At 34.7% G+C, this 14,837-nt stretch overlaps 2 protein-coding genes across 2 annotated transcripts; one reads left to right on the top strand and one right to left on the bottom strand.

Moving 5' to 3' along the window:
* Positions 1–2,006: 2,006 nt before the first annotated feature.
* LOC124538367 lies at positions 2,007–5,046 on the top strand. The gene is made up of 7 exons (XM_047115412.1): positions 2,007–2,135; positions 2,215–2,241; positions 2,453–2,655; positions 3,256–3,385; positions 3,665–3,838; positions 4,331–4,512; positions 4,825–5,046. Exons 1-7 carry the CDS (start codon positions 2,093–2,095, stop codon positions 4,939–4,941), a joined length of 876 nt encoding a protein of 291 aa, XP_046971368.1. The 5' UTR covers positions 2,007–2,092; the 3' UTR covers positions 4,942–5,046.
* A 1,852-nt stretch (positions 5,047–6,898) lies between these two features.
* LOC124538370 (ribosomal RNA processing protein 36 homolog) lies at positions 6,899–8,975 on the bottom strand. The gene is made up of 4 exons (XM_047115415.1): positions 8,820–8,975; positions 8,495–8,733; positions 7,616–7,896; positions 6,899–7,086 (listed from the first exon to the last, which is right to left on the bottom strand). The coding sequence occupies exons 1-4, from the start codon at positions 8,874–8,876 to the stop codon at positions 6,947–6,949; spliced, it is 717 nt and encodes a 238-aa protein (XP_046971371.1). The 5' UTR covers positions 8,877–8,975; the 3' UTR covers positions 6,899–6,946.
* Between the last annotated feature and the right edge of the window lie 5,862 nt (positions 8,976–14,837).

Here is a 14,837-nt window from a genome sequence, read left to right as displayed (position 1 = left end):
AAAATTGAGTAATTCGAGGATAATCGAAAAAAAGTAATATTTAAAATAAAATTTTGGTTTATTTAATCATTTTACATCATTGATCTGCATCAAATATTCTCTTCCTCTTTAAAAGTAAAGTAAAGTAAAGTAACAGCCTGTAAATTTCCCACTGCTGAGATAAGGCCTCCTCTTCCATTAAGGAGAGGGTTTTTGGAACATATTCCACCAACCTGTTCCAATGCGGGTTGGTGGAATGCACATGTGGCAGAATTTCGATTAAATTAGACACATGCAGGTTTCCTCACGATGTTTTCCTTCACCGCCGAGCACGAGATGAATTATAAACACAATTAAGCACATATATATAGTGGTGCTTGCCTGGGATTGAACCCGCAATCATCGGTTTAGATGCACGCGTTCTAACCACTGGGCCATCTCAGCTCTTCCTCTTTATTATTGTGTATTTGAATTTTCTGTTAATATATATCGTATTTTATTGTCCAAGTAGAGTTTTCATGCGCTATTTAAATATGGAAGTTTTAATCATATTTTTCGGCAAATATGTACTAAAAATTAAAAAAAAAAACAACATCTTTTACTGGGTTCCTTAACCTCTACTAAATAATATAAAATGGATTTTGAAAACCAGTCAAATAGCCTATTTGTAATATCAATAACAATAAATTAGGTGGATAGATTCCTAAATAATTATTACATTCATTATATATACATTATTAAAGTGTAGTAAAAATTTTATATAAAAATATAAATAAAACAATTGATAATAGAACGATCGTACACGTGTTTTAGTAGATTACTTACGCTAGATAAAAAGCTCAGAGAAAGACAACAATAGGTTAAGCTGATATATTTGATATTCAAATTTAATTTACGCAGGAGATTGTTAAGAAAGTTACGTTATCTTTTATAACTTATCATAAGAATGGAATTTACAGCGTCATTCTGTAATGATCTATGCATGTTTTTTATTTATTATTATTGTAAATAATACATACAAATTTATTTATAATATATACAACTTCACGATGTAATAATGTGCCATAATGAGTGATTAATTATTTTAAATATATATTTGAACCAAATAATGTATACCTTTAGTACGACGAGAGTACGAGAGAATCTAGAGCGAAGAATAGCTTCGAATGGCGCGACAGGGAGCTGTTTTTATTGGTTGTATAAATCGGGAGTAATCGGTTTTATTGAATTTGCCGATGCTACATCTAAGTTATGTCGTACTTAATAAAAAAAATATTTATATATTATATTTTTGCGTAACGCGCAAGGAACACTGAATCTACTAGGATGTTTTATAGCAGGATACCAAACATAACGAAAAAGTTTGTTCAGCGAGTACATACTCTTTACTCCCTAAATCACCCAGAATTAGCTGGTTCAGCATGTTGACCGAGCGTGTACAGTGGTTTTTAATAAGCATCCGATTAGTTTCAGAATAAAATAAATATATATGTATATAAATCAGTATATGCCAGTATATGACTCGAACATAAATGGAGTACAGAGCAGCTACAGGTGGAAAAGAGAGATTAAATCTTGGACTAAATTACATACTTTACTGTGATCCTAATGTAAGTAGCTAAAGCACTTGTGTTATGGAAAATTACAAGTAACGACGGTACAACAAACAATTAGACCTAAGACAACATAGAAAATTAATTAACTTTTTCCACATCGACTCGGCCGGGAATCGAACCCGGGACCTCGGGGTGGCTTACCCATGAAAACCGGTGTACACACCACTCGACTAGAGACGTCGTCAAATACGAAGAGTTAGGCCATTTCACACTACACTCACTTAGTACAGGTTAAAGGTGATAGTAGTAGTATTTTGGCAATGTTGACCAAATTTTCCTCCATCGATAAAATAATTTAAACAACAACAGAAATAACATTTGGTATCGTCACACCCTAGAATCACAGCAGCAATTAGGTAGTAGTTACATCCTATTCGCTAATCACGCCTGATAAACTTGATACTTTATCTGGCGTGATTAGCGAATAGGATTAGCAAAAAGTATATATAGGATTGATTTTCGCCCTCATTACAAACAGTGCAGTGTCAAGCTTCGTCATGAAAGGGATACTGTTGTTTCTCGGCCTCGCCGTCGCATGCGGTAAAATTTTAAACGAATATTTTGTGCTATTAACATTCTATCCGTACTTAAATATTAATTATTATATTTCTTTTTCCAGCATCGGCGTACAATGTTGGCTTTAGGGGTGAGTTATTTTATTTTTAATCGATTTGAAAAAAGAAGGCATAATTTTTCCCTAATATATTTATATAACAGTCCACTATTACGAGATAATCGAATTTCTTGGTATTTTTTTTAATTATTAATAAAATATTAAGATAAGACTTAGTCCAGATATAGTGTTTGTGTTTAGTAGAGTATTTTTCGGTTAGACTCAAAGTTTCTTTATTTTGCAGTAAAGTTCAACGTTGGTATCAACTTTGGCAATGACTTCTTCTTCGACGTGCCCCGCACCAGGGCCGCTGCCGTCATCCAGCGCTGGACGCTGACCCAGCGCTCTACCACTGAGAGACAACCCCTTGTCCTTTACTGCCACTCCGACCTCGTCTTCTGCGCATACTACGATGACAACGGTTTCGTAGCTGGAGTTCAAGTAGCTGTAAGTAAAATTATTTTGATATTAATATATTCGTTAGCGCCGTGATTTTCCAGAAGTTGAAACTTGTGTAACTTAAATGCCACTGATTTTGTATGTGCTTTATTGTGTTTAAAATTCATTTTGAATGGAGAATAAGGTGTGCGATATGGTAGAATGCAATTATATGTAACTAATAAACCGCTGTGGAAAAGTTTCGGAACTTTCCCCTCAAAGGTACGGTAGGTTTTTACTCAATGGGACATTTTCAGATTGTTTGTTTTTAGTTAACAAATTATTTTTTATTTAGGATTTTCTACTAATATAGTATTATATTAACAAAATTATCTTTATTATCTATGTTTGGCAATTAATAGGTACCAGTAACGTAGCTAGGTTGACTACTTCGACCATTTGGCGAAAATATAAATCGGTCCTTAAATTTAAAAACGCTTACGATAAGAATACTGAATATTAAATTGTAAATGAATATTGAATTGCAAACGAAAGTTTATAAAACAGTTTCTCTGCGTGACAAGAAAACGCATAAAATAAACGACGAATAGCTAATTACTTATATTTATTCATTCGGAAAATAATATTCATTTTTTTAAATATTTTTAGATTCCCCAAGAAAAATTCACCGGTGCTATTTTCGACTGGACAACCCAAGGTTTCGTTGAATGGGTTCCTGCTTTAGCTTCTGGAGAAATTAGGAAGTTCTGGGCTATTTCACAATTTTTCGTATCAGAAGGTAAGTGTGCATAAATTTTATAATTATTTCGAAATTGTGTAAAATATTAGTATGTAAAAACTAGCGTTACGTTAATTATAACGCAAATTTAATAATAAAAATATTAAGTTGCAATATATATATTATATTACTAATATAAAAAAACAAAATAATGGTTTCGCAGAAGGTGACTTTTACTTAAATTCGTAACCAAGAACATATGTTTGAGTTTGAATTGTATGTTCATATACTTGACAAATATGTTTTAACTAAATTAACAACTGACTCCTGTGATTATAGAGTACCTTCAGCTGGATGCAGCTGATCGTCGGGCATTGTACGATAACACTAAGTTATTGCAACAAGATGCACTCTGGTTGACCGGTTTCAACGGACGTTTGGATAAAATATCTAGCAAGACCAGTGACATTGAGAACAGTATCTACACCAAACAGGCCTGCATTCCTTGGATGGGTATGATATAAAACTTGAACATTAATTAAATAGAGTTATTCTTCTGATTAATTAGATAGTTAAACTATTTCAAAGTTGGATGCAGAATCATTTAATCAGTCAATGTTGCAAAGTCGCGTTGCTCTCTCGTGCTTTTAGTGTTAATATATTCGTAAAATGGGTCCCAAATTCAGTATGCAAATTTGAACATTTAAACAAAAATAGAGAGTCTTCTGTGGCCATCCGTAACCATCATCAGATCCACTCCGCTAAATTATAATTTCCGACTATTTTTCGGATGTACATATACCTTAGCTTAGTAACGAAAAAACTATTTTCAAACACACCAACAAAATCTACTAAAACATCCATAAAGACGGCAAATTAATTTATTTTCCCATTAAGAGAAACTATCAGTATCACATGCTGTTGTTTTTAAACATCAGATTTTATTGTATATCAGATTTTTTTTAAATCACTGGCACAAAATGACTAATTCATGATATGTTTTAGGTCGTCACTACTACTACAACATGACTGCAACGACCCCCTGCCAGGCTGATACTATGTACCCCTGGTTCCCTCTCGTGCACGACGGCAATCTAATCGGTACTGGCTTCATCGCCTTCGGAAAAATGCCCGTCGAACCCAATGCACGTGACTGGTTTGAAAGGCCACCTAAGCTAGCTGTCCAGGTAACATTATTTTTCTATTAGCATATGTGGAACACATATGATTTATATTTATCTAATCATTTCAAGAATCTCAGGAAATGAAATATTACAAAATATAGTAAAATTTGTCGACACATCTTTAATATTTATAAAATTAATGTTATCGATTTGCTGCAAAAAAAAATAAGAACTGTTTAAAAATAGACTAAAAAATAGGGATACTCGCATTAAAAAAAATCACCCATTCATTCACCTTTTACTTTGTTTTGTAAGTGTATTACCATAAAATAAATTTATATCTGTGCCTAAATAAAATTATACATAACTTTTCAGCTGATCGTTCCCGATGGACCTCAATGTCTTTACGATTTGACCGAAAGCGTTGGACTACTTACCATGCACATTTACTACATCGACCAACCCTGGAGTTTGGGCTGTCTGTTCCAGTAAATTTCTTACGCATTTAATGGGACATAATCGAATTTACCTGATTTTATTTATTTATTTATATCTAAACTGTTTCAGTTTAGCGAAAAATGTACAAAATGTTAAGACTTGCATGACTTGCTAGTAGGCTAATAGCATTTTAAAATATAAAACAATTTGAAACTATTCTGTCTTTATTTACCTAAACATGTCAGAAGTTACCACGTAGTTGATTATTTTTGACTAATAGAATTGGGCTTAGAATTAAAATTCAATTAACATGGTAATTTATTTAAAAAGGTTTTGCATTTGATTTATAATAGCGAAACACTTACCTTTGAACCATAAACGTGCGAATATACAGGTTCTTGGTAATTCGACGTATATCCGTTAGGAGGTGATAAGGTGACTATTTGCAATAACTTCGGTTGCTTTGAAATAAATTCCTACTTTTTATACATTTTTGGAAAGCCTAGAAAACGGGCATGTTTTTGAAATAATTTGCAAGCCAAGTTCCATAATGTTTTTTTTAAGGCAGTTTTGACGAAAAAAAATCCAAAAAAAAATTTGAAATAATTTTGTTTTTAGTCTTGCTTTTATAAATTTGGTCAGACAATTATTATTTAAACATTGACAAATATCCAGTGTTTAATCTTATAAAACAGAAGTATAAAATTAATTTTAATTAATACTTTTCTTAAAATCAATTTTTGAACTAAAAACACGAAAACTCAAAAATGGTTCACTTTTGCATATGCATATGGGGGTTAAATTATTGCAAATAATCACCCAAATCTCCTAACGGATATACGTCGATTTACCAATAACCCTGTATAGGTACATTTATTATCAGTTGGTTCTTTAGGATCCATTTCATCACCCCCCCTTAAGTACTAAAGTGATAGCTATTGGCTGATATTTTCCTGGTACAAACCCCTTATAAGAACCACTTAAGCCCGCTTAAACTTATATAAACGGTGTGCAAGTTAAAGCGACACAAGGATGGGAAATAGATACCATTCTGCTATCATTTAAACTCAGTGGCGGATTTACCAATAGGCTAGTAAACTGGAGCCTAAGACGGCAGATTAAGAGGGACGGCATATTTAGCCCAAATTTGTTATTATCGTACAGAAATAAAAAAACTTATAATTATATGTATACACATTACGTCCATAATTTTTATGCTCCGTATAATCCGTTGGAAAAATATACTAGTAACAGACAGAAATATCACCTAGTTACTAAATCATACTAATAACGGGAAAAAACCGATGTAATGAGGACGATAATAACGCACACAAATATAAATGTTGCAAAAAACATTAGGGGCGGCAGAAATTGAATAGCCTACTAGCTTACTGGCGTCAGATTTGTAAATCCGCCACAGTTTAAACTCCTTTCAGTATTAAGAAAAATACTTATAAGTGTTTTAAATCATGTTTAATAGCTGTAGTGAATAATCAAAATAATGACCCTAAATATAGGGTACCGTGGGACAATAATATTTGTTACTAAAGTATACATGAGATGTTTATTTACAAATAGACATAATTTGCTTAAATTCGAACTATTATGAAAAAGACCACGATTACCCAAAATACAAATCTTACTCTGGAACAATGTCCTTAACATAGAAACGTATCAATTTCTTACGTACCGAACTCAACTGACGTATACGACATTGAAAACATTTAATGCGTCGTTATTGCGTTTAATTGAAAGTGATTGACAACCAACACCAGTTACTTAGGATATACACACATGTACAGGTATATAAATGTTGTTGGAACTTTAAAAGCAGATTTATAATCCTCTTTAATAGCTCTTAATTCCAGGAACAAATACAAGTTGTATTATTAACTTTTTAGATTGTAAAGTAGTAAAAGTAAAGTATAGTAACAGCCTGTACATTTCCCACTGCTGAGATAAGGCCTCCTTTAGATTGTACATTTCCGGATTCAATAATAAACCAAAAAGTTTGTTTAAACGTTTTATTTTATGAATACCTTATTATAAATGGACATCGTCAACTTTCTCCCATTGGAGTTCTAAAAGAGCGTTTTTTCATCTTCTGCTGTCTACGTTTAAGATGTCTCTGGATGCGACCTGTGCCTTTCTTCTTTAATTCTTCATACTGCTTTACAAGTGACTCGACGCGTAACTCAGCTATAAGAAAAAATATATATATTACAAGGTATTCGAAATTCAGGCCTAGCAAATTGATCCCATTATGTGTAAAATACAGGTTTGAATTCTGTACATTCGCTGTTTTTATTTATCTATCTGTGATTTAGCAGCTGTCTTATTTGGTTAGAAATGTATGCGCTAGAGTTCCACATAAAGACTAAATTAATATAATGTTTTTTTTATGTAGCCTAGAAATATAAATGTTAATAGGAAGCCTGCTTTTGGGCTGCTTGTATAAAATAGTGATATATAATGGAGAATATAAGAGGACAGTAAACTCTTTAGTAGTATCAGCAACATATACCTGCATTATGATCAAGGAGAAATGTTTCGTTTGTTGAAATTAAATTTTTAGTACTCAATTGTAAACCACATACTGGTTTCCAATCTAAACCATACCGGATATCACATTAGGGACAAAAAAATTAAGCATAAACTGTTTTGTGTGCGAGTTCATTTACAAACACTCTTACAGAATGTTTATGTATGACGACAAAGATTAACATACATTTATTTTTGAAGTGTGGTTGCTTTCCAGTGTTGAACTCTGTCTCAACTTCTTCCTTGTGCTTTTCTAATACATCCCTCTCTTTCTTCTTCTTCTTGCTGTCTTTGTGTTGGTCATTCAAACGCTGCAATAGCCTCCTCAGGCTCTGTTCTTTCTCAGGGTCTGTTGTTTTCTTCAATTCCGCTCTTATAGCTTTGATATCGTTTATACGAATATTGGAGAGAAAACCATAGTTTTCAGAGAATTCCTTCTTATCAAAAGTGCCACATAGGGGATCGAATCTGTAAAAAATAGAAATAGCTATAGTAGCATCAAATCAATAGTGGCCAAAGAACAAAATTTTATATGAGCAATATAATTTTTAGTAGGAACAATCTCAAAAAAGGTGTATTGTAAATTTTATTTATCTCAAAAAAACAGCATTCTAGTCAATCAAAATATTCTTTATTCAAGTACATAGGCTTTTGCAAGCACTTTTGGATCGCAAACTGAACTATATTAAGTGAAGCCACCATTGGGTCGGAATGTAGATTCTACAGAGGAAAAATCTGTAAGAAAGTGTATTATCAAAGTGATTTTATTTTTATATAAAAAAAAATGATATTATTATACATATATTTTAATGAAGCCTCTTTAAATATGGTATCTATGTCTAAGTTTTTTTTTTACTTTGCAAGATATTTTATTAAAACATCATTTTCCTGAGATCAATACAATTAAAATCAGTAATTTTACAGTAAATCTGGAACTACAAGTACAAATTCAAGAGTAATCTTGATTTACATTATACACAAGCCAAGTTAGACAGCGTGCCCTTCATATTCATATCATGCAATATATAATTAAGTCAACATTAAAAGACTTTATATTAATATTGACCTTGGATCACGAATTTCGGTTTTCTTAACAGTAACAGCCTCTCGTAACATACGCACAGGCCTCTTCGAGCTCATTTCTCTCGGCCTGTTTTTATTTTCTCGCTTAAAAACTTTCGGCGCATTGGAAACTTTATTATTTTCCCCAAATACGGCTTGTCTATATACTTTTGAACCAACTTTCTCTTTTAGTTTCTGAAGAGCTTCAAATGATAGTGTAGATAATTCCTTTTTTATAGCTAACTGAAATATTTAACATATTATATTAGCTTCGTGAGTTTTGTACGCAGTTATAAACATGCATTCGTCGAAGTTAAATTATTACTTACACGCTCGTCGTCTTGTTCCTCATCAGAATTATCAACAAATTCATCACTGTCTTCCATTTTTTTTAATTTCAAGCAACTAATCTCACTATATATGAATGATATTTAAAAAACTGATTATGATATTGATTTATTTACTTCAATATAACCTATTACAAATAAATCTTTTTTTTTTTTTTTTTTTTTTTTTTTAATATATGGCTTTTATTTGTGCCAAGAGAGCACAGATTATTTCGCCAATGTCACGTGCGATGGAGAAGACACGATGGAGATTGAACGGTGCGGTCGAGATTGCAGGCTTAAATTAATTTTAAGGGCACAATAGTAGTAGACTCTCTGTTAACCCATAACCTAAAACAATACAATATATAAATAATTAGATAAACATATTACAATATTATTAAGACATCAAATAAGAACGATCACAAAAATATTTACAACTTAATTTTATTACGCTCAATATATTTACATAAAAATTTACAAAGTGGACTAAACACACACATTAACAAACATTCAACATTAATAGGGCGAGGAACTTTGGGAGGGAGAACGTCATATACGGGGTGGAGGAGATTGGGGCAAGAAAACAGTATATGGGATAAGGAACCTTCGTCAAGGCCACATTCACACAAAGAGTGATCTCTAACTCTAATTTTACAAAGATGAACGGGCGTACATGCATGTCCAAGGCGTAAACGGCAGATAGTTGTGGTGACCCAACGTTTAGCTTGCCTGTGATGAGAAAACCAAGGTCGCCTCGGAATAACTGGTTGTAGACTTGCGTAAAAACTACCTTTAGATTTTGATGAAACTTCCCAAACAGAGTTCCAGGATTTAACAAGATGAATTTTCGGTAGAGCACACAAGTCCTGTGTTGAGTTTTTAAAATGATCAAGAGAGCCAGTCGATATCGCAGATTTAGCAAATGAATCTGCTGCATCGTTGTCGGGAATACCAGAATGGCTTGGTATCCAGACAAGCGATAAATCTAGCCCTTTTTGATGACAAGAAAACAATGCTTCCCTGATCTTAAGGATGATGAAAAACTTTCGTTTACTACGAAACGGATTTTCCTTAATTGCCAACAGACAACTCAAAGAGTCTGTCAAAATTATCGTGTGTCTGAGGTCATGGGAGTGGACAAAAACGATGGCTTCTAAAATTGCAATCGCTTCACCGGTAAAGATGGATGATTCAGGAGGGGATTTAAATTGAAGGACAATTTTGAATTTGGGGATCCAACAGGCTGAGCCGACGCAGCTTTCAGGGGATTGTTTAGAGGCATCAGTAAATATAAGTAAATGATTTGACCAATTTTGATGAAGAAATCTTTGAAATTTAGAGTTTGTATCAGGGGCCCCTTTAATAAGACCAAGATCTGTAATGATTGACGGATTATAGACTAGAGATCTAAATGGAGTGGAAAAAAGAGGATTTGACTGGAATCTTAAGATAGGATGTGGGAGTGTAGTAAATTTTAAAAAACTGTCTAATAATAAGGATGGACTTCTAGAGCGAACGCAGAGTTGGGACAGTTCGCTTAGACGGGACCAAAGAGGATGAGAGGATAACTGTAAAGATTTTACTACAAAACGGTCGCATAAAAATTGTCTTCTCAGTTGAAGCGGAGGATCAACACATTCAACCTGCAGAGCGTTAGTGGGAGTAGTTTTCATAGCTCCTAGGATTATTCTGAGGCATTTGTATTGAATTTTATTAAGTTTTTCAGAAACGGATTTACTAAGTGGTTCTAAGACAAATAGTCCGTAGTCTAAATGACTACGAACTATTGCATTGTACAGTAGTTTAAGAGAATAGGGGTGAGCTCCCCACCAGACTCCTGAGACTGCTCTAAGGACGTTAATACCCTTTTCACATTTTTTAATAACATGCTCAGAGTGACAAATTCCATTCAGTTTGTTGTCGAGAATAATGCCTAGAAATTTCGTCTTGTTGGCAAAGTTGATGCGTTGATCCCCAAAAAACAAGTCGAAGACAGGAATTTGTCTTTTTCTAGTGAACACAACTGCCTGAGTCTTATCAATAGACAAAGACAGGCCATGGTCAGAGAGCCATAGGTCAAGATAATGTAAAGCAGAGTTTAATCGCAAAGTTAAATTTTCAACAGATGTAGATTTAAAATATAAAACGATGTCATCAGCATATTGAAGTATGTTACAGAAATTATTCACAGACAATTCGAGATCATGGGTATAAATGCTATAAAGCAGAGGGCTAAGGACTGAACCTTGCGGGAGACCTTTCCAGACAATCCTGGGGGGAAGAATACAATTTTGGTATTTAACAGAAATTGATCTGCAAAAAAGCAGATTACATATGAAATGAGTAATCCTCGGAGGGATACTCAGCTGTTGCAATTTTTGCCTGAGTACCGGAAGAAGAACATTATCATATGCAGAAGTAATATCTAGAAAAACACCCACAAGGTACTCTCCGTTAGAGAAGGCTATTCGAATGTCTGTCGTAAGAATGCTGAGACTATCAAGAGTGCTCAAACCCTTTCGAAAGCCAAATTGAGAGGGCGAGAGAATATTTCTGCTTTCCATTATCCATTCCAAACGGTTTTTTAGGAGATGTTCAGTAACTTTCACTAGTGTAGACGATAAAGCAATGGGTCTATAAGAATTGGGGTCCAAAGGGCTTTTTCCCGGTTTTAGTATGGGGATAATAATTTGGGACTTCCAAGATTCCGGGACGATTCCTGTTGAGAAAAAAGCATTAATTATATTCAGATAGACGCATTTAGCTTTATCACTGAGGTTTATTATAAAGGAGTAGGGCACGCCATCTTCCCCTGGTGACGAGTCCTTCAGTCCGTTCAGAGCTGTGTGTAGCTCTGAGATAGTAAACGGACTATCCATATCATCTGAGGAAGATGATTGAGTAAAATTTATAAAACTATCCCGACATGGAACAAAGGGGGGAGCAAGTTTGGTAGTAAAATCATTAAGCCATACGGATGGATTATAGGCGTTTGGGTTATCAGAATCGAGGGAGCGGCGAAATCTCTTAAGATTTCTCCAAACTGTTTGAGGGGGAGACCGAGGACTAAGGGATTCACAGAAATTGGTCCATCCCTGTTTTATCTTTCTGGAAAATAGTTTTTTAATTTTGGCATCTATATGCTGATATTTGATAAAATTTTGTGAAGTCATAGATACATTATATGACTCTTCGGCTTCAGATCTCTGTTGGACCAAGGAATTACACTCTTCATCCCACCAAGGCGGAGAGATGCAAATTTTTTTATTAAGATTTTTTTGTGGGAAATGGGAATCAGCAGAGGATTTAATAATATTAAGAAAAAGCTCGTAGTAAGCAAGAGCATTTTCACCGTTCACAAAATCAGGGAGGGAGCTTAACATGACATCAATAGAGTTAGAGTATGCTAACCAGTTAGCATTTTTAAGTTTATATTTAAGGAGAGGGGAGGATTTGGATGGAGCAATGGATCTGTTGTTTAATGAAAGAAGGATAGGGAAATGATCACTTCCAAACGTAGATGGAAGGATATTCCAAGATATTTGCGAGGAAAGGGATGGGGATGCTATGGATAAATCAATAGCAGAATTAGGATTCTGATTAGGATAAACCCTACGAGTCGGCGAACCATCATTGAGAATGCAAAAGTTTACATCATCAACAATGTCCACCAACAAGGGGGCAAATCCATCACAGAAATAGGAACCCCATAATGTATGGTGGGCATTAAAATCCCCCATAACAAGAACAGGGCTTGGGAGGGAAGAAAAAATGGAGTGTAATTCAGGAACAAGTGAAGGGTTAGGATGAGGAATGTAGATAGATAAAAAGGAGATGTTGAAGGCTTTGATAGCTACAGCATTGATTTGCTGGCTAAAAGGAGGTAAGGAAATTTGGGAGAAGGGAATGGAGTGCCTGATCAAGATGGCACAACCTGCATACCCATCATTTCTGTCATCCCTCAAACAGGAGAAACCCGGTACCCGAAAACGAGAGCCGGGAATTAGCCATGTCTCAGAGATGGCAATAATGACAGGTTTAAATGAACTAATAAGTGAGAGGAGTTCAGGTTTCTTACGACGGACGCTTTGACAGTTCCATTGAAGGAATCTGATTGGGGCCATTATTAAGGATTGTAAATAGCTGGGATAAATCATTGGCAACGTTGGACGGTAATGGGACATCATTACATGTACTGAGGATATTTAGGAGGATTTTGGTGAGTAATTCCAATAAATTAGGATTATTATTAGGTGGGGAAGGCTGAGGAACGTTTAGAGCGCAACCATTAGGAGAGGAGGAGGGGCAATTGGCAACTATGGCCTGATGGGCATGTTTATCATACCCCTTTCCTTGAGGAAGTCTAGGGGAGGGAGAGCGGACAACGGTTTGTCTGTAAGATTTAGTAGGACTAGGGGTGGACCTCGAAGGACCAGGGGTGGGTGGGACGTATGCAGGAACAGAGAACAACTCTTTTGCTACCTCAGCATAGGATCTGCGGACATTAGGGAAGCGAGAGGCAGCTTCCATGTATGAGACATTATCTTGTGCCATTACAATTTTAATTGATTGCTGACGAGAATACTCAGGGCAATCCTTATCTGTGGCAAAGTGTTTGCCAGAACAATGTAAACATGTAGAATTATCTTTAATAACCTCACACGAATCACCCGTATGAGATTGAGAACATTTAAAGCACCTGGGAGTAGATCTACACTGAGTCCGAACGTGGCCATATCGACAACAGTTTAAACATATTATTGTGGGGAGATTGTATATTTCAACGGGGAGGGATGTATGAAATGAATATATTTTGCTAGGAAGGATTTGACCTTTAAAAGTTATGACTACCGATTGAGTTGGTACCCAAGACACAACTCCTTCGTTAATAGTCTTCCGGTTAAGACGCCTCAATTTTATTACTTCCCCACATCCATGAGGAAGCTCAATTGATTCAATGAGATCCTCCATAGACCAGTCCACTGGGATGCCTTTTATTAGTCCCATTCTGGTAATGTTATAAGTAGGAAGGCTAGCCGTATACTTACACAATGCTAAGACTGGGTTCTTTAAAAAACTATTTGCAGCTTGTGCTGAAGCAAACTGAATTTCAATTTTGTTCCTTCCAACATTTTTGACACCATCATTCATAATAGAACCAATCTTGTGCTTATGAAGAAATTGTCCGAATTTAATGGCTCTAATTGAATTACCTGCAGCTGGATCAGCTACTTCCCGAGAGACGTGGACAATGAAGGGACCTTTGTCGTCATCCGTGTAACTTTTTGGGCCATCAATAAAGGAAGGATTAACATAAACATTCTGGATAGAGGCACTAGCGGTAGAAGGGTGGATAACTGTTTTCTTTGAAGAGGAATCAGGAGAGCAAGAAGACTTATCGCCGGAGCGTTTGCGAGAAGAGGATGTTGGAGGATCAGTTTGACATTCTGAACCCCCGGGATCAGGAGGTTCGGGAGGTGGATCAACATCCATTATAAACTAACTACTGTAACTTAACTAATATACTATAACTATAATCAAAAGTAAATAACACTTACCGAAACCGAATTATGTTAGTAAAACCCAGAAACCATAAAATTAAACTATTTGCACTGAAAATTCATAAAAAAGTTACACAGAATTAATATAAAAACACAGATATCTCACTAACACGTGTGTCAACCAAAGCTAACGCAAGCGGAAAAACCTACAAATAAATCACCCTCATTTGATTTTAAATCTTATTTCGTCAATGACATTTGGTAATTCAACTGTCAATGTCAGGCTATTTTGTTAATTCTGTATTAAAAACAAAAATAATGTATAATGGAATTTGATCATTCATGGTATTTTTATGTATTAAAGAGAAATATATTTAATCGATTACGGCATAATTATATTATTTAAAAAATATATTTTACTCAACTACGATTCTTAAATCTGAATGAATCTTGCATAAAAGTTATATCCGTTTCTTGAGAGCCGTCTGTAAAAATGTAGTTAGTAATTTTAAAAAAT

The sequence above is a fragment of the Vanessa cardui genome, chromosome 20 (genome assembly GCF_905220365.1).
Source record: "Vanessa cardui chromosome 20, ilVanCard2.1, whole genome shotgun sequence".
NCBI classification, from domain to species: Eukaryota; Metazoa; Arthropoda; class Insecta; order Lepidoptera; family Nymphalidae; genus Vanessa; species Vanessa cardui.
Note: the sequence above shows the minus strand (reverse complement) of the source record. Positions and strands in the feature narration are given on the sequence as shown.